The sequence below is a fragment of the Trachinotus anak genome, unplaced genomic scaffold (genome assembly GCF_046630095.1).
Source record: "Trachinotus anak isolate AG129_WGS33_773 ecotype Australia unplaced genomic scaffold, CSIRO_AGI_Tana_v1 ptg000026l, whole genome shotgun sequence".
Lineage (NCBI taxonomy): Eukaryota > Metazoa > Chordata > Actinopteri > Carangiformes > Carangidae > Trachinotus > Trachinotus anak.
The window spans coordinates 3,006,918-3,027,566 of NW_027273877.1; the positions used below are offsets into that span (position 1 = coordinate 3,006,918).

General features: G+C 42.7%; 1 protein-coding gene across 5 annotated transcripts in view; it reads left to right on the forward strand.

The window, feature by feature from the left end:
* The window catches only part of spega (striated muscle enriched protein kinase a), a 49,075-nt gene extending 29,163 nt beyond the window's left edge, over window positions 1-19,912 (forward strand). For all 5 annotated transcript variants that reach the window (XM_071464707.1, XM_071464708.1, XM_071464709.1 and 2 more), the window contains 34 exons: window positions 1,181-1,344; window positions 1,607-1,695; window positions 1,846-2,021; window positions 2,111-2,297; window positions 2,541-2,614; window positions 2,860-3,018; window positions 3,122-3,311; window positions 3,533-3,762; window positions 3,850-3,969; window positions 4,062-4,166; window positions 4,403-4,609; window positions 4,712-4,835; window positions 5,515-5,687; window positions 6,179-6,291; window positions 6,468-6,636; window positions 6,949-7,048; window positions 8,180-8,380; window positions 8,845-8,902; window positions 8,984-9,061; window positions 9,169-9,341; window positions 9,478-9,504; window positions 9,637-9,789; window positions 9,887-9,929; window positions 10,032-10,097; window positions 10,334-13,049; window positions 13,154-13,321; window positions 14,639-14,761; window positions 15,808-15,972; window positions 16,105-16,810; window positions 16,980-17,219; window positions 17,410-17,633; window positions 17,767-17,842; window positions 18,097-18,246; window positions 18,332-19,912. In XM_071464707.1, the coding sequence (XP_071320808.1) occupies window positions 1,181-1,344; window positions 1,607-1,695; window positions 1,846-2,021; window positions 2,111-2,297; window positions 2,541-2,614; window positions 2,860-3,018; window positions 3,122-3,311; window positions 3,533-3,762; window positions 3,850-3,969; window positions 4,062-4,166; window positions 4,403-4,609; window positions 4,712-4,835; window positions 5,515-5,687; window positions 6,179-6,291; window positions 6,468-6,636; window positions 6,949-7,048; window positions 8,180-8,380; window positions 8,845-8,902; window positions 8,984-9,061; window positions 9,169-9,341; window positions 9,478-9,504; window positions 9,637-9,789; window positions 9,887-9,929; window positions 10,032-10,097; window positions 10,334-13,049; window positions 13,154-13,321; window positions 14,639-14,761; window positions 15,808-15,972; window positions 16,105-16,810; window positions 16,980-17,219; window positions 17,410-17,633; window positions 17,767-17,842; window positions 18,097-18,246; window positions 18,332-18,569 (7,985 nt within the window). In that variant the 3' untranslated portion in view covers window positions 18,570-19,912. The remainder of the gene's footprint in view (window positions 1-1,180; window positions 1,345-1,606; window positions 1,696-1,845; window positions 2,022-2,110; window positions 2,298-2,540; window positions 2,615-2,859; window positions 3,019-3,121; window positions 3,312-3,532; window positions 3,763-3,849; window positions 3,970-4,061; window positions 4,167-4,402; window positions 4,610-4,711; window positions 4,836-5,514; window positions 5,688-6,178; window positions 6,292-6,467; window positions 6,637-6,948; window positions 7,049-8,179; window positions 8,381-8,844; window positions 8,903-8,983; window positions 9,062-9,168; window positions 9,342-9,477; window positions 9,505-9,636; window positions 9,790-9,886; window positions 9,930-10,031; window positions 10,098-10,333; window positions 13,050-13,153; window positions 13,322-14,638; window positions 14,762-15,807; window positions 15,973-16,104; window positions 16,811-16,979; window positions 17,220-17,409; window positions 17,634-17,766; window positions 17,843-18,096; window positions 18,247-18,331) is intronic.
* Window positions 19,913-20,649: the final 737 nt, after the last annotated feature.

A 20,649-nucleotide genomic window follows, 5' to 3' on the forward strand; every position in this document is an offset into this window, starting at 1 on the left:
TGAACTTCAGGATGTCAGCAGTGTTAGAGAATATGGACGTGACAGTGACGGGAAGCAGAGGAGAGAGTAGAGGACGAGGCTGAGAGGGAAGGTTAGCGGGCTCAGACTGTGCAGCAGTTGTGTAAGAGTTGGCAGGTTTTCGTAAATACTCCCGGGAGTTATCCCCTGGTGCACAGACGCTGCTCAGAGATGTGACTTTAGGTAGGTCATTTTGTTATTTTCTCCTTTTTAGCACCAGCGTGATGACAGTTCAACAGAATACTTACTTACTTAATTTAGTAACTCGACATAAATTGTGTTAGAATTGTGTGTTGTTGAAGAGGGAATCTCTAAAGTGAAGGTTTTGTTGTCGTAGCTGAGTTCTTGCATATATATCTGTGTCTGTCTGTATTTTGTAGCATCTGTGCATTTGGACCAGCCTATCTTTGACTTCTTTCACCGGCAGTTTATAGCAGATGACCCTGTTTCCCTTCTTTTCGGACTGTTGTGTTATTTTAATGAGCAGTTTGTTTACACTTTTCATCCATTCGCTCTGCTGTTGTTGTCTTCTCAAAGAAGGACGTGTCTTATTTCTGTTCCACTGATGGGTTTTATTCATTTTCACAGCAGTTTCCACTGTGTTATCTGCCTAGCCAGATGTGTGAGTGTGAAAGAGAGGCGGGGTGGCAGTCTTTTATATTTCTCCACCCAGACACAGAGTCAGACACAGTGTCTGCTCTGGAACTCCATGGGAATAAGCGAATGATTGGGTCAGGGATTATGGGATTAATTCATTATCTGTTCAGTTACGGTCACTTCAGAGAGGTCCCCTATGCTCTGTGTGTGTGTGCATGTGCGTGCATATGTGGGTGCGCGTGGCTGACCCGCTCACTCAACTCTTAACTCACCGCTCTGTGTTGCCAACTGCTCATCTTGGCAAAGATAGTCATCTCCAGAAAAGCAAGCAAAGACTGTAAACATCAGAGCTCTGACAGACTGTTCCCATCCAAAGGTTTAACAAGCCACCGCGGCGCCGTGTTAACCATATTTCAAAGAGTTTGCACTTAATTACTCAGATTAACAAGTGTGCAAATCACAGTTGACATTTTTATGAACCCAGTGAGAAGTAAATTAGATATAGCAGCAGTGTGCTTGAAATTCTATTATACTTATGTCCACTATCACTCACCTGCACTTCCAGAGCCGGCCCACGTGCAATATGGAAAACCAGCTGTGTGCTTGGAAGTCAGTAGTCCGATGCAGTCAGATGAGGAGTACCTGAGCCCGCAGGAGGAGGCGATGGAGCTCGGGGACTCGCCTGCTCCGAGTAAAAGTGTCCACTTCAAAGAGCTTCCATCGTTTCAGGTGGGAGAAGCAAAGTCTAGATGTTTTTTTTCAAATCTGATCTTCACTTATTTTTTGAATAGTGACCCAAAAAAGGAGGAGGTTCTGTCGAGATGTGATGTCAAATCTGAGAAGCTCTTACCAGTAAATGTTTTGTATTTTTGCTGAAAAGTGACTCAAATGATAAATAAATCATCAAAGTAGTTTGATTGACGAGTTGATTTAAGTGAATGCACTCTAAACCTGAGAGCTTTTCTAAGTAACTATGTTGTTTTTTTTAAAGGTGGCACCATGTGACCAGGGGATAACTGAGGGTCAAGATGTCGTCATCTCAGCGAAGGTCAGAGGGCAGCCCAAGCCCACAGTTTACTGGTAAGACTCCTTTTCTGGAGGCTTTATTGCAAACAGATCTTCAGAGACACCTGAAGCCATTACCTCAGCCAAGGTCACACACACACACCACCATCCTCTATTAAACACCTGAGTATAAACGACTGTGACAGCCACTTTGTATTGACCCAGGTTGAAGGACAGAGTCACAGTAAAGACGGCGGGGCGCTTCGCTGTGCAAGAGACAGATGATGGCACCTGTGAAATGAGAATCAGCGCAGCTCAGAGGTCGGACGCCGGGCTTTACATCTGCAAGATCGTCAACGAGTACGGAACCGAGCAGGCGGAGTGCAGAGTGGAGGTCATATGTGAGTAATGAAGAACTGAATCTGTGTCGTTTCATCCTGCTGTGATAAATCATAAAATAATGTTTCTGTTGACTTCATGCTTTGATCAGCGGCTACAGCACAAACAGCGCTGAAAATCGTGAGGGAGGTAAAAGACGTGGCGGTGGGGGCTGGAGAGTCAGCCATGTTCGAGTGTCTCATTGCAGGACCACCAAATGTGGATGTGGACTGGCTGTCCAATGGGAAGCTGATCCAACCGGCGCTGCTCAACTGTAAGATGCACTTTGATGGAAAGAGGTGGGTTCATTAGTGCTGTAAAATGTCTTTTGCTGATGACTTCTTTTCTTCTTTTTCATTGCTAATCAGTGTAAATTATAAAAAACCCTTGGTTGCTCAAACTCTCCATTCTCTTGACTCTATTAGTCCATTGTTCTGTCTTGTTTTACTGTGAGTGAAATATTTATTTTGCAAGACAATCTCTCTTTTTTTTTTTTTTTAATTGTTGGAAATATTTAAAGGCTGTTTTGTTTTATCTTCCAGGTGCCGTCTGCTGCTAAATTCAGTACATGAGGATGATAGTGGGACATACACTTGCAAGCTGAGCACTGCCAAAGGTGAACTACAAAAGCTCTTACCTCTGTTGTTTAAGAGAAGATGGAGAATTCATATTCATATCAGTTCTTTTTAGCTCTATGGTTGTTTTTATGATAACAAGAAAATCATGATGAATGAAGTATAGAATATAAAAAGTATAAAAATACAGGTTTCTAAAGATTTTTGTTCCAACTTGACTAGATTTGACACGTTTGAACGTAGTCTTTTAAAAGGAGTAAATAAAAATGTGTTATCGGATTTACAGAGGAGTTGACCTCAAGCGCAAACCTGAGAGTCACTCCATCCAAGGAGCCTCTGTTCACCCGTAAACTGGACATCCTGGAGGTCATTGAAGGTCGCACCGCCCGGTTTGACTGTAAAGTGAGCGGATCACCTGCTCCACGAGTCACATGGATGCATTTTGGTAAGAACCTCAGTGTAGTGTTTTCTTTGATAGATATATATATATATACTACAACTAAATGAGCTGTTTTGTTTGTTTTTCATCACATGAACATTTCTTTCAGAGACACGAGTGGAGGAGAGTGATAATGTTCGCATCCTTCAAGAGGGGGGTCGTCACTCACTTGTCATCAACCACGTTGGCAGCAACACGGAGGGCTTCTACACTGCAATTGCTCAAAATATGCATGGAAAGACTGAATGTACCGCTGAGCTCTACATGCAAGAACCAAGAGCTGCCATCTCCTCTCACATGTAAGAGATGTCATTCATATAGAAAACATCTCTATGAGCCACTTTGTCATTTTAAAGGCTTTGAAAAATAAAACCAAGCTGTCAGTGTAAAAGTCAGAGGAGCCGTTTTTGTTTCCAAGAGCAAAGAAAAATGCTTTAAGGAAGGAAACCCCTTTAAAGTTGCGTGACAAATATTAAATACCTATCAATCTTTCAATCCACCCCCTCCTTCCTTCCTCCAGGGCCAAGCTGGAGAAGATGCCATCCATCCCTGAGGAGCCTGAAGTGCTGGAGAGCGAGGTGGAGAAGAGCACCATGCCGGACTTTGTCAAACCTCTGGCTGACATGGAGGTCATTGAAGGGAAAGAGGTGGCGCTGAAGTGCAAGGTGGCGGGCCTGCCCTACCCAACCATCGCCTGGTACCACAGCGGCAAGCGCATTGAGAGCAGTGAAGAGCGCAAAATGACCCAGTGTAAGCAAAGCCCCCAATAACAAACACAGCTAAGCTCATTTTTGTGGTGGAGGTGGTAAATAAGAAACTTGTGTGTCTGTTCTTCAGACAGGGATGTCCACAGTCTGGTCATTCGCAACACTTGTCACGCTCACGGGGGCGTCTACAAAGCCGTCATCTCCAACAAAGTGGGCAAAGCAGCCTGCTATGCACATCTATATGTTACAGGTGGGGATGGATACTCAGTGTTTGATGCTGCAGTTGACCAAATATAAGAATTGCCAAATTATATATGTATGTATCTATTCATTTGAAAACAGATATTGTCCCTGACCCTCCTGATGGTCCTCCAGTGATAGAAGCTATTACAGGGAAAACTATAAGCCTCAGCTGGAAGAGACCAAAGAGGCTTGACCCTTCATTTGGTGAGTTCACTGGGCTTCTTTGATAACAACTTTATCCTTTGGCCTGGATATCGCACATTTCTTTAGTGAGAAAAAACATTTCTTCTGGAATTAGAATGTAATGCTATTTATAGCATGCATGCCTTGGGAATTAATTTGCTTTCTTTTCATTCTGAGATGTTTTTAATCCCCATGAATTGTATTATCTCATCAACACATATTTGAAAACAATATGTTTTCACCACCTATGTCTGCAGATGCCAGCACCTTGCTGTACGTGGTCCAGCAGCAGCCACTGGGCTCTATCCAGTGGTCTGTTGTGGCGTCTAACCTGAGGGAGACCAACTACACCGTCACCTCCCTGTCCAAGGGAGTGCGCTACGCTTTCAGAGTCCTGACATCCACCGGCAAGACACTGAGCAAACCGTCACCCTCCACTGACCTGGTCCAGCTGCTGGACCGAGGTACCAAGACTGCAGAAAGCTTTAAGTCCCTGTCACTGATCCGAAAATTCCCCTTTAGCAGATAATATATAAGTGTCTTCTTCTGATCTTTGACCTCTGTAGGACCCTATTTGAGAAAAGCACCAGTCATTTTGGACAAACCAGACATCGTGTATGTTGTTGAGAACCAACCTGCAAGCATCACCATCACACTAAACCATGTGCATGCGGTTGTCACCTGGAAAAGGTTAGTTCTTCTATCCCTAGTGACAAAATACAGGTTTGTATGTAAAAGACAATGTGCAATGCAGAGAGGGATTTTTGTGCAAAATAATAAATGTGGTAACATACTCGCGGCTGGGGTTGATGGTTTAAAATCTTTGTTTGATGTTGACACATTGTCTGATTTCTTGACAAGTACAGGGAGCTCATTTCAAACAAAGAGCCCCCTGCAGCAGAAGTCTCTCAGGGACCTGGCACTGCTGGTTTTCATCGTTCTGCTCTCAGCAGGGACAGTTTTATAAATTTGGATAGAGCGTGCGGGAGTGTAGATCCAGAGGAGTGGGACTGAGAAGCACTGCTGTGCAGTGGTTCACATTGCTTTGATTGAATTTAGCATTTATCACATCATCTCTGTGGAGGAAGGCTTTGTTCATTTTTCAGTAACCTTGAGTCAAAATATGAACTTTTAATTGTCAGTAAAAATGCATATCTTTATTTAGTTCATTAGTGTGTATCGTACATTGAAGTCAGTTTATATCAGTCATTTTTTGCAGAATTAAGTGTTTTCTCAAAATCTAAATGTGAGTATGATAACATCTTAAGGCATATACATGATAAATAGGACAAAAAAGCTTTCGGGGGAAAAGGGTCCAGGTCTTGCTTTGTAGTCTCTAACCGTGATATATTGCCTTTGTCTTCCTCAGGAGGGGGGTGGTGCTGATCAACAGACCGGGGACGTGTGAGATGAGCATGCCAGATGACGATCAGCACATGCTGAAGATTCAGCGGCTCAGGAGCACAGACATCGGCCAGTTGGTGGTCACAGCCAGCAACCAGTTTGGCAGTGACCTCTGCACGCTTCAGCTGGCCATGGCAGGTCAGTTTAGTTCAGACGGAGAACCACGTGATAAATTTAGCGTTTTAGTAAGAATCCAAACAACTTACTACTTATTCCTTGCACCAGTGGATTCCAACAAGGGAAAGCTGCTTGTAATTTAAGTTGAGCTGTAGCTATTTTTGAAGCAAAGGATCTTGAATTTTAAATAACTTCTCTAAAAATGACTTTAATGTTTTGAAATGAAAACCATCCTTTCTTGTCATGACTGCCTCCTTATTATTGGCTCTGTGCTGTTGTTTTAATTTGTGGGGTAAAGGATTTTAGAAAACGAAAACATCAGCATCCTCACTGGGCCAAAAAAGATAGAATTGAGAATATATTCATGATTTGTTACAGGTATATAAACTATGGATTCACTATTATTTTAATCTAACTGTACAGCATGTACTTTGTTGCTGGAAGCTGCATAAAGAGAGCAAGTAATTACTCTCAGGCAAAACCTTTTTCTTTTTTACCTTATTCTTCCATAGTGCCTCCTAAGTTTGAAACCATCATGGAGGATGTGGATGTGCACGTTGGGGAGACGTCCCGTCTGGCTGTTGTGGTTGAAGGGAAACCAGACCCAGATATTCTGTGGTATAAGGTATGATGTTTAGCATCTGTCATTTTAACACTAGAATATCTAATAGTTTAAAGACAATTTGATTTCAAATGTTGTTTACAGCCAGGAGTTTACAACTGCTAGAGAGAACAGATTGAAATTAGCAGTATTGTCAGTGTAAACTTAAACCATTTTAATAATTGGTTGGTCTGTTGCAGGATGATGTGCTTCTCTCTGAAAGCAGCCACTTCACGTTTGTGTACGATGACCCAGAATATTCCCTTGTTGTCCTCAATGCCCGCCCCGAACACTCCGGTGTGTACACCTGCACTGCGAAGAACCTGGCCGGCTCCAACTCCTGCAAGGCTGAGCTCACAGTTCACACAGGTCTGCAGCCGACAACATTGTGTGCACAAACGTACCTGGCATACAGACAGATTCAGCCATGTTGAAGGGATTATAATGAGAAAAGAGATGATAGAATGGAAAATAAAAGACCTGATATCCAGTTGCTGATGCAGTGCACACCACTATAATTCGTTGAAAATTGCACCTCTAAATCCCCACCATATGGGCGGGACAACAAGGTGTTTTGAGACTACAAAATGAAACCATCTGTCACTGTGCTGGCACACTTACAACCCACAACACACACACACACAACCCAAATAAAAATGCCTGCGTCTGTGCTCTCTGCAGAGCGAAAGGAAGCTGCGGAGCCGATGGAGGATGAGGGAACCATTCTGAGGAAGATGAGGCGTTTGACGGATTACTATGATATCCACAAAGAGATAGGGAGGTGAGTGTGTACGTGTAACCACACACTCATGTTGTCTTACATCCCATCACACACAGCAAGAACATTAATGGCTGTTTGAGAGCTGAAGGTGGGGCTGTGGGGGTGGGGGTCGCACCTGCTTAACAGCGGTAGACGGTGCCGACAGATGAGTCACCAGCCTGAGTGGAGTGAATACATTAGCCAACAGATGATTTGTTTTGCTGTGACTCGGTGGAGACAGGCATTCACTGTGAATTGTAGAGCAATCAGGACGGCAAAACAGGCAGACAGGGAAATCTGTTTTCCAACAGCCAATGAGAGACGGATTTTAAACAGAGCAGCAGACTCAGAAAGAGAGGACAGTTCAGATTTTTTCTCCTTCACCAAAGAACAGCATCCAAGCAGAATCAAATACAATGACATACAATGGCAATGCAGCCTTTAAGTATCTTGAGAGCTTTTTAATTTGGTGTTATATTTGATATTTTCATTAATATTTCATTAATCCAAATAATACATTTTTCCTTTCACGTCCAACAAATTTTGCACAAAATATAAATGTTTTGCCCTGTTTCCTTGTCTTCCTTTGCTCTCTTACCTTGTGGTCAGAGAGAGTCCTTGCCCTGAGTGACAGGCACATGTGCATTAATTTCAGATAACCACCCAACAGCCTCAGCCTTGTTATTAAAGGCTAATTGTTTCAGTTGTCACGGGGCTATGTCTTTGCTTTCTAACTGGCATTACAAAATAATGATGGTGCCAACACGGAGTTTACATTCAAAGAGTAACTTAATTCCCCCCAAACAAATAGTGTTTCTAGTGGGTGTGTTTACAGGTGCAACAGAGCACATTCTTTACCACATACAAGATGTGTGAATAAACAATAGTTACAGTTTGTATAATAAAATAATCTAAGCAGTGATTTGCTGGAGGTTGGAATTCTGAAAAGCTAATAAGTGGACCTTTGAGCCGAGGTTTTTTTTTCCATCCATATAACAATATTTATATTTTTATGTGCATATCATCATGAAAAAAGAAGCAAGCTGTTAATGTCTTGTCTTGTATAATATTCCTTTTTGACTGTTGTATATTTTTGTTATGTAGAATAAGAACTGCCTAAACCCATAATGTCATTACTATGTGACTGTGCAGGGGCGCCTTCTCCTATGTGAAGCGAGTGACTCAAAAGAAGGGAAAGGCTGAGTTTGCTGCCAAGTTCATTTCTGCACGAGGGAAGAGGAAAGCCTTGGCCCTCAGAGAGATGGAGCTGCTGTCTGAGCTGGACAATGAGAGGGTTCTTTATTTCCATGATGCCTTTGAGAAGAAGGAGGTGGTAGTGCTCATCACAGAGCTGTATCCTTTCAGGGCAATTTTATTTTCAATGATAGGAGCTGTTGTACTTTAATATTCTATTTATGAGCAACTTATATTATCCTTTGGCACAGAACTGCAACAACAAATACAAATTTACAGTGAGGACTAACATGTCTATATCTTTATGTCAAAAAGGCACTAGCTTTCCTGCAGCACTTTTTCACATCTAATCTGCTTCACTGTCGACCAAAAGTGCACTTAAATATATCTCAAGGACACTAAAGATTCAAAGCATTAATCCTAATGTCTTCTGCAGTCCCCTGGAGGCATGAATGAAGCGCAGCACAGCTTTTTCTCTCCGACTCATCACCAATGAGTGGAATTAGCAAGAGATGGGATGTGTGGGAGTTTTGCTCATTTATAATTCATTTCTCATGCACCTACTGCTTGCATTGTGCAGTCAAGTCACAGCGCCGTCTTTTTCCCTCAACTGTTGTGTGAAGATGTCACGAGGAGCTTCTGGAAAGAATGGCCAAAAAAACAACAGTCATGGAGCTGGAGGTTTGTGTGCTTCTGCTGACTGCACTGCGCCATCATTATGTAACATGACTTTTAAGTTCATTCCCTCATGTTTCTCCACAGATCCGCAGTAGTGTTCAGCAGGTTTTGGAGGGTCTTCGTTATCTTCACCAAACAAACATTGCCCACCTTGATATAAAGGTATCTGTCCACCCCACTGCTGCTGCTGCTGCAGGACTGTCTAATATATTCTTTATAGTCTTTTATAACTAACTAACATTGTTGTTTCTGGGTACACCCTCTTCTAGCCAGAAAATATTTTAATGGCACGTCCTGGGAGTGACCAGATCCGCATTTGTGATTTTGGAAATGCCATAAAATTGGAGACTTCAGATGACTACTACTGCAAATACGGCACGCCAGAATATGTTGCACCAGAGATTGTTAATCAAACTCCCGTCTCCACGGCAACAGACATATGGTGAGCCACCTGTTCTCTAGTTTTGAGAACTACAACGCTGCAGGCACTGCCTTGTTATCTGCAACTAAATAAAATCTGACTGTCTATGTTGTTCCTGAAAAGTCACTTGTTATTCATCTGTCCTGCTCACCCACAGGCCTGTTGGTGTCATCACTTACCTCTGGTATGTTTATTTAGATTTGTTACTAGAGTATTTAGCCACATAATGTGTATTTTCATAGTTTCAGCATAATGGAACTAGCACCAAAATCTGAACCAAAAGAGTAATGTCTTTTCTTTTGTTTGTTCATTTCAGTCTGACTGGTGTGTCTCCTTTTGCTGGTGAGAATGACAGAGCCACCGCCCTAAATATCCGTAACTACAATGTGGCATTTGAGGAGAGCATGTTTTCTGACCTCTGCAAGGAAGCCAAGGGATTTGTCATCAAACTTTTGGTGGTGGACAGACTGTAAGACTCTTGATGACTCTGTCCTGTCCTTTATCCGAAATATGCATTGGGTTTGTATGTGTTTGACCAACCATAGTTCTATTTCTGCCTCTCCTAGGAGGCCCAGTGCCGTTGAATGCCTTCGTCATCCTTGGTTCAAGGTGAGCTATCATTTAGTAGCCTCAAACGTTTCAGTGTGTCATGGGGTTTATATTTATATCTTCAGTAAGGTTAATGGTGACTCCCATCTTTTTGTCTTGCAGTCACCAACAAACAAGAGCATCAGCACAGCTATGCTAAAGCAAGTCTTGTCTAGAAGGCGATGGCAGGTAAGGCACTGTGGAGGACAAATTAGTAGTACATTTAGTTTGTGGAAATTAAAGATTAAAGAAATTAGATTAAAGTAGCCTTTTTATACCAGAAGAACTCGCATTGGATTTCTCATACATACTAAGCATCATCCTACTTTCACAATTCATTGCAAACTACTTTCAATATGAAACAGGTATGGGAAAATGAAAAAAGAATTAAACAGACTGTGATGTCCTCTGTTGTCTTTTTTCAGCGTTCCCTTATCAGCTACAAAGCTAAGATGATTATGCGGTCCATCCCAGAGCTCCTGAATGACTCATCCAGCCACGTCTCCATTGCTGTGGCCCGGCATTTAAAAGACGGCTCCCCACAACTTTCCTCTTCCTCTGACTCAGATGCAGACGTGGATGAGCTTCCCTTCATTCCTATGCCACTATCAATGGTCTTTTCTGGTTCCAGGGTCTCCCTTAACGAGATCCCAGGGGACGAAGATGTCACTGGATGGCCCAGTGTTCTTGCTGATGGGACAAGGAAAAATAACGAGGTAGCAAGTGCAAGAGGAGGGGCTGGTCAAAGGTTGAAAGATGAAGAGGAGAGCCCAAATGGAGAGAAAGTGGAAAAGACAAAACGAGTTCCCCTTAAAAAAGGATCAAGTGTGGAGTCCGATGAATCAGAGACAAAAGCAAGGAGGGCTACCATGAGGAGAGGAAGTTCTGCTGATTCAGCACTGCTTCTCCATATTGACCCAGAAGAGGGAAATGCCAATGAGGATTCAGAGGCAAGGAACAAGAGCCTGAAAAAGGCTGTTTCTATGGAACTACCCAATCGCAGCCCAAGCCCAGGAGCAGCAAAATTAAGCCAGGAGGATTATGCCCTGAAACTGGAACTGATGAGACAGCGGCTGCTCAGAGGAGGAAGCATGGACAAAAAGATGAGTGGCCTGCGTGGGCCCTTATTTGAAACACTGGGCATGGAAGATGAGAGACAAACAGGGTCTCTGGATCGAAATTTGAGGAGATCCAGAGCAGGGCCATCAACAATCACCCGAGCAGCGTCCTCTGATAGTCCTGGAGAGGACGTGCCAAAGACCAAAGTTTTTCGCAAAAGCGCCTCCTTCACTCAGGGGGATTCTGAACCCATGCCGATGCATCGCAGGTTTGGAGCGCCCTTAGAGATCCCATCTGTGGGCAATGATGGCTTGGAAGGGAAAAAGCTCCAGGAGGCAACCTCAATGTCAGCACTAACAGAACAAACAACACTGGAGTCTATATCTACCTCCCCCACAAAGAGGACTTCCTTTATACTCCCTACACCAGGAGTGGACCAACCACAAAAACACAGCAATGTGAAAGTACATGAGGACAAAGATGGGATAACAGAGAAAAGGACCAAAACCCAGTTAGAAGAGGCAGATAAAGTGGAATCTGAGTCTACATCACCCTCTGTAATTACTCCTATAATTGTGATAGAGGAGGATGATGAAGAAGAAGAGAGGAAAGAAAATCAGCAGTTACATATTAATGAAAAGGATGTGAAGGGAGAACCACAAAATAATAAACAGTCATCTGCATATGCAAGTGTCATTCAAGCTGTTGCAGTGCCATTTCAAACATCTAACAAGGCACAATCCAAAGACCCTTCAGCTACAGCCAAGCCAAATGGTACGAAGCCCACAGATAGCCCTACATTACCTGAACATCCAGCGGTATTTGCCAAAGTAGCGACTGCAGACCAATCCCCTGGTTCTGTTCCCACATCATCGAATCCTGATCTTCCTGCCACCCCTCGCCAGCCTGTGCTCAGAACAGACATCAAAGACATCGACTCAGAAGAAGTATTTGAAGCCAGGTTTAAGAAACGGGAGTCGTCTTTGACCCGTGGACTCCGAAAACTGACCAGAAACAAATCAGAGGAGAAATCCCCAGTACTAAGCCGGAAGGCAGTTGAGGGTGGCGAAGAGGTTTATAGGCCGGGTCCAAGGGGGGCACCTCTTGAAATGGTATCCAAGGGACTACAGGAGAAATCCAAATCTGTTCAAGATTTAAGAGAAGGAGATAAGGAAACAGGCCTTGGTCTGATTGGGAGGTTGTCCTTGCGGGCTAAGAGGTCAACATCCGTTGATAAGAAGGGTGAGAAGCAAAAGGAGGATAAGCAACAGAATGTGCAGGAATCTGCTGTAAGCAAGAGGGTTTCATGGGCTATTGGTCGCAGTAAGTCCCTGGACACAAAGGAGCTGAACAGTGCAGCAGGACAGAGGCAGCTGGAGGAGAGAGAACAAAGGAAAACTGAGGAGTCATCGGTTTCTGCTATGAGGCGCAAGTTTGAGTCCAAAGTGGCAGGAATCTCTGCCAAAATCAGGACCCAGTCAGAGGAAAGAAAAGATAAAGATGCTGAGGGAAGTCAGAAAGAGCTGGTGCAAAAGGATTTAAAGAAAGTCACAGATTCCCCCGTCCTGGCAATGCGACACAAGTTTGAGAACAAAGTGGCAGAAATATCCACGAAAATCCGCAGTCAGTCTGAGGAGAGAAAAGGAGAGGCAGAGGGAAAGAGGACACCCCTGTTTACTCGCCATCGTCATTCCCAGTCTGAGGGGCGTGGGCTCAAAGGAATGGGCATCCCTGAGAATCAGCTGGCAAAACAGACCGGTGCTGGTGCATCCAAAGAATCGGTTGAATCCACGTCAAGCATCCATTCCGAAAAAGCGTCAGAGAGTGACAGGCGATCTCGGTGGGATAGGTGGGGTTTGACAAGGGGCAAGAAAGACAAAACTCCATCCCAATCTGATCTTCCTTCATCCGTCCCCAAAGAGGAGGGTTTGTCAAAAAGCCAGCAGTTTATCCGCTCCGCTTCGGATTTTGCTCCAGTGTTCCACATCAAACTGAAAGACCACATCTTATTGGAGGGGGAAACTGTCACTCTCAGCTGCCTTCCAGCTGGAAGTCCTCATCCAGAAATCACATGGATGAAAGGTGTCATACTTAAATTGTTTGGTGTTGTGGTGGTTTTATCCATAAGCTGCTGTACAGTTGCTTATTTGTTTGTGTGTGTGTGTGTGTGTGTGTGTTTTTTCCAGATCGAAAACCGCTGGAGGTGGATGACAGGATCAACCTGATCTCCCACCCGGATGGCAGGCAGCTTCTCACGATCGTGAAGTCCAGCCGGAGGGACGCTGGAATTTATGAATGTGTAGCTACCAACCCCATAGCCACCATCACCACCTCCTGTACACTATCCATAGCTTGTAAGTAGCCTATTATTTAGCCTATAGTTACAAAATGTCAAAATGTGTTGTTTAGTAGTTAATTTGTTATTTCATAGAAAATGGGGAAATGGGAATTGGAAATGGGAATCTTATTCATTAATATCAACACTGCAATTACAGCATAGAGCGAGTTCTTCTCCTACTAGAGGTACAACTGCTCCTTTGTCTTTCATGGGCATACAGTAATTATCTTCATAATGTGATGTATTTTACATAATTGAATTTTAATTGCAGAGAGAATGGTATGAATATTAATACAACTGAAATGAATATTAATGTCAGCAGATGAATTTTACAGTAGATTAACTTAATGGATTTTTGACTTTTCTCATATTCATCATGTAATAGGAACAAATGATACTTCCTGCAAATTGGAAGATGTTGCACTTTTAAAATTGGCTGTGTCAGGTCATATTCAAGACTCCGGTCATGCCTTTGCACAAAGAGTGTGTAATGAGAACAGCAGAGCTTAGATACTGCCATTGCTGCTTACAGATGCAACCCAAATAATAAGACTTTTGAGGTCTCAGTGGAAAATACATTTCTTGGATGTCAGGTGCAGTCGATTGCATTTGAACTTTATTTGTTATAGCTTTGGACGTGTAGTATTACCTATCCCGACCACTGATGCTATTTGTCCTCCCATAATAATCTATTTGTAGTGTGAAAAATATTTCAGACAGCTTATCTCCCCAGAGGCAGTGGCTCAATTGTCCATGCCAGTGCACAGCCCTAATGGGAAATGCATTGTGAAATAAAGGAATGACACTAGTTGTGTCACATTTGGTTTGGTTTAACAACTGAATTTTAACCAGTGTCTGGCTCCTTTTTGGCTTTTTTTCTCTTCTCTGACATCTTGAATCTCAAAATCTGACATTTTCACATAAATAAATAATCAAACTCTAATTGCTATAACGGTGTTGTAATGTAAACTATACATAATTCATGATATTCTAAACACACAGTGTCTAATAAGTCATCAACATCTACAGAAAATCTACAGAAAGTCAAACATTATCAGCATGATGTCAAAAACAAAAGAGATCAGAGTATTGGTGATTGAGAGTTGGCCCCGAGGAGGTGCAGAGAAAAAATAAACTCCATCAATGAGCTCGTACCACATACACAAAACAGTTAAACTGAATTTATCCGTGGTGGGTTTACTGGGCACAAACACTCTGAACTCACACACACACACCTGCTGGTCTTATCTTCAGGCCACTGAAAAGCTTCACTAGAGGTTGCTACGATCTGTTATGTCTTTGTACACTGACATTCTCTTTGACCTTGTTAAAGGTGTCCCAAAACGGCCGGGGACCCCTGAAGTCCCCCAGACTTATAACAACACAGCCCTGGTGCTCTGGAAGCCAGCAGACACCACGTCCCCATGCACCTACACACTGGAAAGGAAAACAGAAGGTGAGTGAGTCTTGACATTTAGCAAACCATGGCAGTTCCCCTCACTACCCAGCAATCAGCTTATCCAAGACCCTTTTGTTTGGTTTTTTTGTTTTTTGTGAAATGTTTTATTTTTATCTGGTCATTTCAGTGGTTTTAAAACTACATCCCTTGATATATTAGTCAGTGTGATGTGGTAGAGGCACAGGAGCAAAAATGAAATTAAACTAAAGGATTCAGTCTCCAGGGAGGTGGCAGTGTTTGAAAAGCTTATACAATGTTTGGTTTTGCGCTGGAAAATAAGTTTCCAAATCCATAGACACTACTTAGACAGAGAAAATGAGTAAGTCCATGAGGGAATAGTGACTGTACCAGCGCTGCTGTCAAAGCTTTTTCTACATTATGCACGATGAATCATCATTATCTCATAATGTGGTGGATGAAAAATAAAGCCACACAGACTTGGAGTAGCAGACTCAGAGTTGATGAATATTTATTGAACTTTTTGGTCTGATTTATTCTGGCATGTATCGCCTTGTCGCTGCATTCACAATCCAATCTTTGTCAGGCAACACTGATGTAGGTACTCCCAGAATCGTGCGTCATTGCCTGATTTACATTTTAATTCAGGTTTGTTTCACCAGCCCTCCATAAGAAAAAAGATATTATGACAAATCATTCTTCAACAGACTGAGCATTAACTTGCTTGTATGTAGATAACATTTTGACATTATCATTTCAAGCTTCTTTTCCATGTGCATGTCCAGATGATCAGTCCTTATTAAATAGACAACACCGCCATCTAGTGTTTTATATGGGAACTACAAGTCATTTACCAATAAATGAGAAAACATGATCAGGATTTATTTTTCAGCCTCTGTTCACTATTTTTTTCCTCAAGGATCTTTTTTCTCTTTAGTATAATCTCCCTTTACATTCATATAAATCCAATATTTGTACCTAAATATACACAAATGTATGCGCTGCATTTGGTTTTGTGTACTATCCATAAAACTCACAGCACCATCATATAAGGCAAACTCTTTTCTTTCCCCTCTGCTCCTCAGGAGAATCTAAGTGGCTGACTGTGGTGACTGGAGTTGTTGACTGCTACTACAATGTCACAAACCTGCCACTAGGTGGCACCTTTAGGTTCCGCGTGTCCTGTGTCAATAAGGCCGGGCAGGGACCATACAGCAACCACTCCGCTCCAGTCCGTCTGGACTCAGCAGGTATTTCACTCACTGTCAGCCTTTTCTAAGAGGATGTGCCCTGAGTACATTTAAAATGACCATCTTAAAATTGAGCAGTATTTTGATTGGTCTATTGAAAACATTTCATCTGTCATTCGTCTGTTTTCACAGCTGAAGACACATCACCCACTGTGGCCGTTGTAAAGACCATCCCGACCCCACCTGAACCACTGGTCACCTCTTCAGTCACTGTGCCTCCATTCAAACCGGTCCAGAACAGCGCTCCCAGGATAACTGTCTCCACCATCACCTTCACCTCCACCTCTCCAAAAGATTCAGCCGCCCCTGCTGCGCTCCCACTTCCAATTGTATCCCCGCCCAAAACGGTCGTCACGCCCACCCCTCCATCCTCTCTGCCCTCCAGCCGTGCAACTAACCCTTCATCACCATCTGCGGGCACAACACCTGAAGAGGCTCAAAAAATGAGCTCCAGTCTTCCCTCTGCACCCATAGTCAAAGCACCTCCTCCCTTCGTCCTCCCCAAACCCCAGAGTCCAGTAAACGTGGTGACCCCCATGACCCAGACCCCACCCATATCACCCCCACCTCCTCTTGTAACCCCACCTTCAAACCCCACAAAACCAGCAGTGACGTCTGTGCCCGTATATGTCCCCACCACCACCGTCACTGCTCGTGTGGCCCCAACTCCTGTCTCCTTTACCCCACAAGTGCTTCAGGCATCCAGCCTGAGCCCCATTGGTGAAGGGGCCAGCACCCCCACCAGAGGCACCCCATCAGAACGCACTACACCCTCCACCACCGTTCTACGACAAGGGGTTCCACAGAAGCCCTACACTTTCCTGGATGAGAAAGCAAGGTGAGGTAGATAATCATCTTTTAGGAAAAACCAAGTGACTAGATCTCATAGAAAACTACAGCTTTATTATTTCAGGGTGGTGTTTGCTTTTTATTGAATCTGCTAAATTGCCCAATGGCTGAAATACACTTTCAGCATTTCCACCATACTGAAACAGCTTTTTTGTCAGGGGTCGTTTTGGTGTGATCCGGGAGTGCAGAGAGAATGCAACAGGCAAAATCTACATGGCAAAGATCATTCCCTACAGTCAGGAGAACAAGCAGGAAGTCCTGAAAGAGTACGAGATCCTAAAATCCCTTCACAGTGAAAAGGTCATGGCTCTGCACGAAGCCTACGTCACCCCACGCTACCTGGTGCTGGTGGCGGAGTACTGCACCGGCAAAGAGCTGCTGTACAGCCTCGTAGACAGGTAGGATGGTGGCCATGGTGGCAAAGGCAAACTTAGATAGAGCTGCATCTCTAGGTAGACGAACTTGTTTTAAAATGATAAAACTAGATTAAATGTTAATTTTGATGAGTTGAATATCAGTTTAAAATTAATAAAACCAACACTCAGAAGTTGCAGATGTCAGTTAAAGCCGTATTTTCACCCGCCTAAGGTTCCGTTACTCTGAGGACGACGTGGTGGGTTACCTGGTCCAGATCCTCCAGGGAGTCGAGTACCTCCACAATCGGCGCGTCCTCCACCTCGACCTCAAACCGGACAACATCATGGTGACCAACCTCAACGCCATCAAGATTGTGGACTTTGGGAGTGCTCAGAGCTTCAACCCCCTCAGCCTCAAACACGGGGACCCAGAAGCAGGAACACTGGAGTACATGGGTGAGGACAAGAACTTTTTTTATGACTTGTCTTTCATGTTTTTATTTTGTGCAGAACAAATGTACATGCACAATTTGACGACACTGATCTTCTAACTTCTCGTTATTCTGACTGTGCACACATATGATCCAAGCTCCTGAGATGGTAAAAGGTGAAGTGGTTGGTCCCCCTGCAGATATTTGGACTGTTGGAGTTGTCACCTACATCATGTACGTTTACTTTTTCTTTTCATTTCACGTCACTTCAATGACCACAACCATCATCACAGTCACCAGCACTGCATGTGTGTTAGAAAATTTAAAGGACTCTGAAAACATAGAACATGTTTATTAGTTCTTTGTTTTCTTAGACAAGAGCTCAGTTAGTGAAATAAATTATTGCATAACAGTATTAGGGAAGATAGGTAACACATTTTACAAATTAAGTGAATTTTTGATTAATTTTTTTCTGTGTTTACAACCAGGCTTAGTGGTCGACTGCCCTTTGAAGACAAAGACCCTCTCAAAGTCGAATCTAAAATCCTGATGGCGAAGTTTGACCCAGCAAAACTGTACCCAAATGTGTCCCAAAGTGCCTCTGCCTTTATCAAGAAGATGTTGAGCAGTTACCCATGGTCAGTGCCAACAGAAGTTGCATTTCACACTTCCTTTTAAGAAAGAAAAAAATTAGTTCTGTGTATTTGTATGTGTATTTTTTAGGGCCCGCCCAACGACACGAGACTGCTTCACGCACACCTGGATGCAGGATTCCTACCTGATGAAGCTGAGGAGACAAACTCTCACCTTCACCTCCAGCCGGCTCAAAGAGTTCCTGGTGGAACAACAGAGCTGTCGCACAGAGAGCGCCACAAAGCACAAAGTGCTGCTGCGCACCTACCAGAGCTCACCTCAGTCCCCGGCGTCTGGGACTGCACCGCATGTTCCCAGCCCAAAGTGAAATGACGGTGGAAATGCTGCACCAGACATGAGTTTGCAGAGTCTGATCTGCCCACAGCAAAGCAAAATAACAACTTGTTCCATCTCGACTCCTCTGTGAATTACCGCTGCATGAAAAATGTCAGCCTGCCAAGTGAGGCACAGGTAAACACACGGCGGACAGGCAGACAGCTGGATATGGCTAAAATATCCAAAGAAGAGACAGTCCGCGTCTTACTTTGGGAGGATTCAACATTCAACAGTGATCAGATTCTGAGATGAAACAACAATAAAAAGAGGAATGGGAAGAGGAGCAGACTGCCTGACATCTGAATTGTTGAGGCGCAGAACTGCTCAGAAAGTTTTAATCTACTGGAAGGACACGGGATGTTCTTTGGTTTTCTTTGATTTAATTGCACAATTTCTCAAGTCATATTGTGAATTCTGAAATTGCACATTAATATTTGGTTTAGATAAACACTGGTCTCCACTCTGCACGATCAGCCACTGCGCAACCTTGTTTATGTCACTAAATTTAGTAGTAAACAACTCATGTGAATGTACCATGATTTAAGCTGCTAATTAATTTTTGCATTTACTTACACATTTTAAAACTCAAAACCAAAAATATATATTTTTTTCTTTAAATTGTTTACTTTTTCATGTTAATTTATTTGCATGTGTGTGCGCGTGCAAGCATTTTTGATTCACTTCTCGAATTGGCATCAAGGCAAAAAAATAAATAAAAATAAGGAGTGTCTTTGTGATTGGTGTTAGGATTCACACAGTAAAAATGAACTGTTTTAGGGTGAGCTAGGAATTTGTGGTACAACTTCTTGTTCTGTGATTAAAACTGATCTCTATCTGTTATACGACTATGAAAAGCAGTCTGTAATGTAGATAACATTTTAGTTTGAAAAGTCATGCACACTGGTGAATTACCGTTGTTTCTCAGTATTGCCCATTGGTTGGTCAGGTTGCTTAAATCATGATCACCCAGTCAGTGCCTGAATTGGATTAACATCCAAAATATTTATCTTGTTAATATCTCCATTGGTTCTAATTCACAATTGAATTATCTGAACAAAGCAAAAATTTGACGACAATATTTGGACTTTACAAGAACAGACAGATGCATATAGATTCTTACATACATGCACACATTTATACATGCGAACATACAGTACATGCAGTCCTTGTAATAATAGAACGTCTTGTGTATTGCTCTATCACAGTGTTCTTTTTTGTATGAATTTGGACGGTTGAAGATTTGTAAATGTACCAATTTGCGGTGTTTATATGTGGAAAAATTGAAAATGTTTTTATGAGATAGTATGTAATAAACTGTTGATACAACTGGGAAAATGAACTTGTTTCTTATTCTGAGCGGGACACTGTTCTGGGGCTTTCTGGAACCCGTGAGTACTTGGAGAATTTTTCTGGGTTTTTTTTTTTTTTTTACATATTGACTCATCAAGCCCATGTGTAACTAATCGCAATATCCTCATTCCATTCAGGTGTGCTTGTTTCAGGAAGCTGTTATTGTGCATGCTGGCTTACTGTCAAGGTTTACTGGCACACTTTTCATGAAACAGTGTCAGCATAAGTTATTGTTTTACCCCATGTTTCCCCTTCTCTGTTCAGTCAAGCTGTCAGATCTATTGCAAAAACACTGTGTTGTAGCACAATGCAAAACACAACAAAAATGACGGAGCTATTAAGGGTTGGACAAAGGAAAAATTAAGCAGAGGTGTGGTGGCTTGCAAAATAAAAGGTAAGCCTGCAGCAACTATAATCCTATTTAAAAACATCTCTAAAGTAAATGTGGAGTAAAAAAAAATAATAATTAATGCAAATTGTGAAATTGAACCAACCAACCAGAGTAAGGCAACATTGCCACAGAAAGGAATAAAATATCACAATTATGCAAAAAAAAAAAAAAAAAAAACACAACAGTATCTTTCTAATGACAAATAAAGGAAAAAACATTTGCACAAAACTTTACAACTTGTGGTTCAAAACTTGCATTCAAACTAAGTGAGGGAGAAAAAAAAAGCAATGTGTACAGCAAGTAAAAAAAAAAAAAGGAGACAGAGACTGCA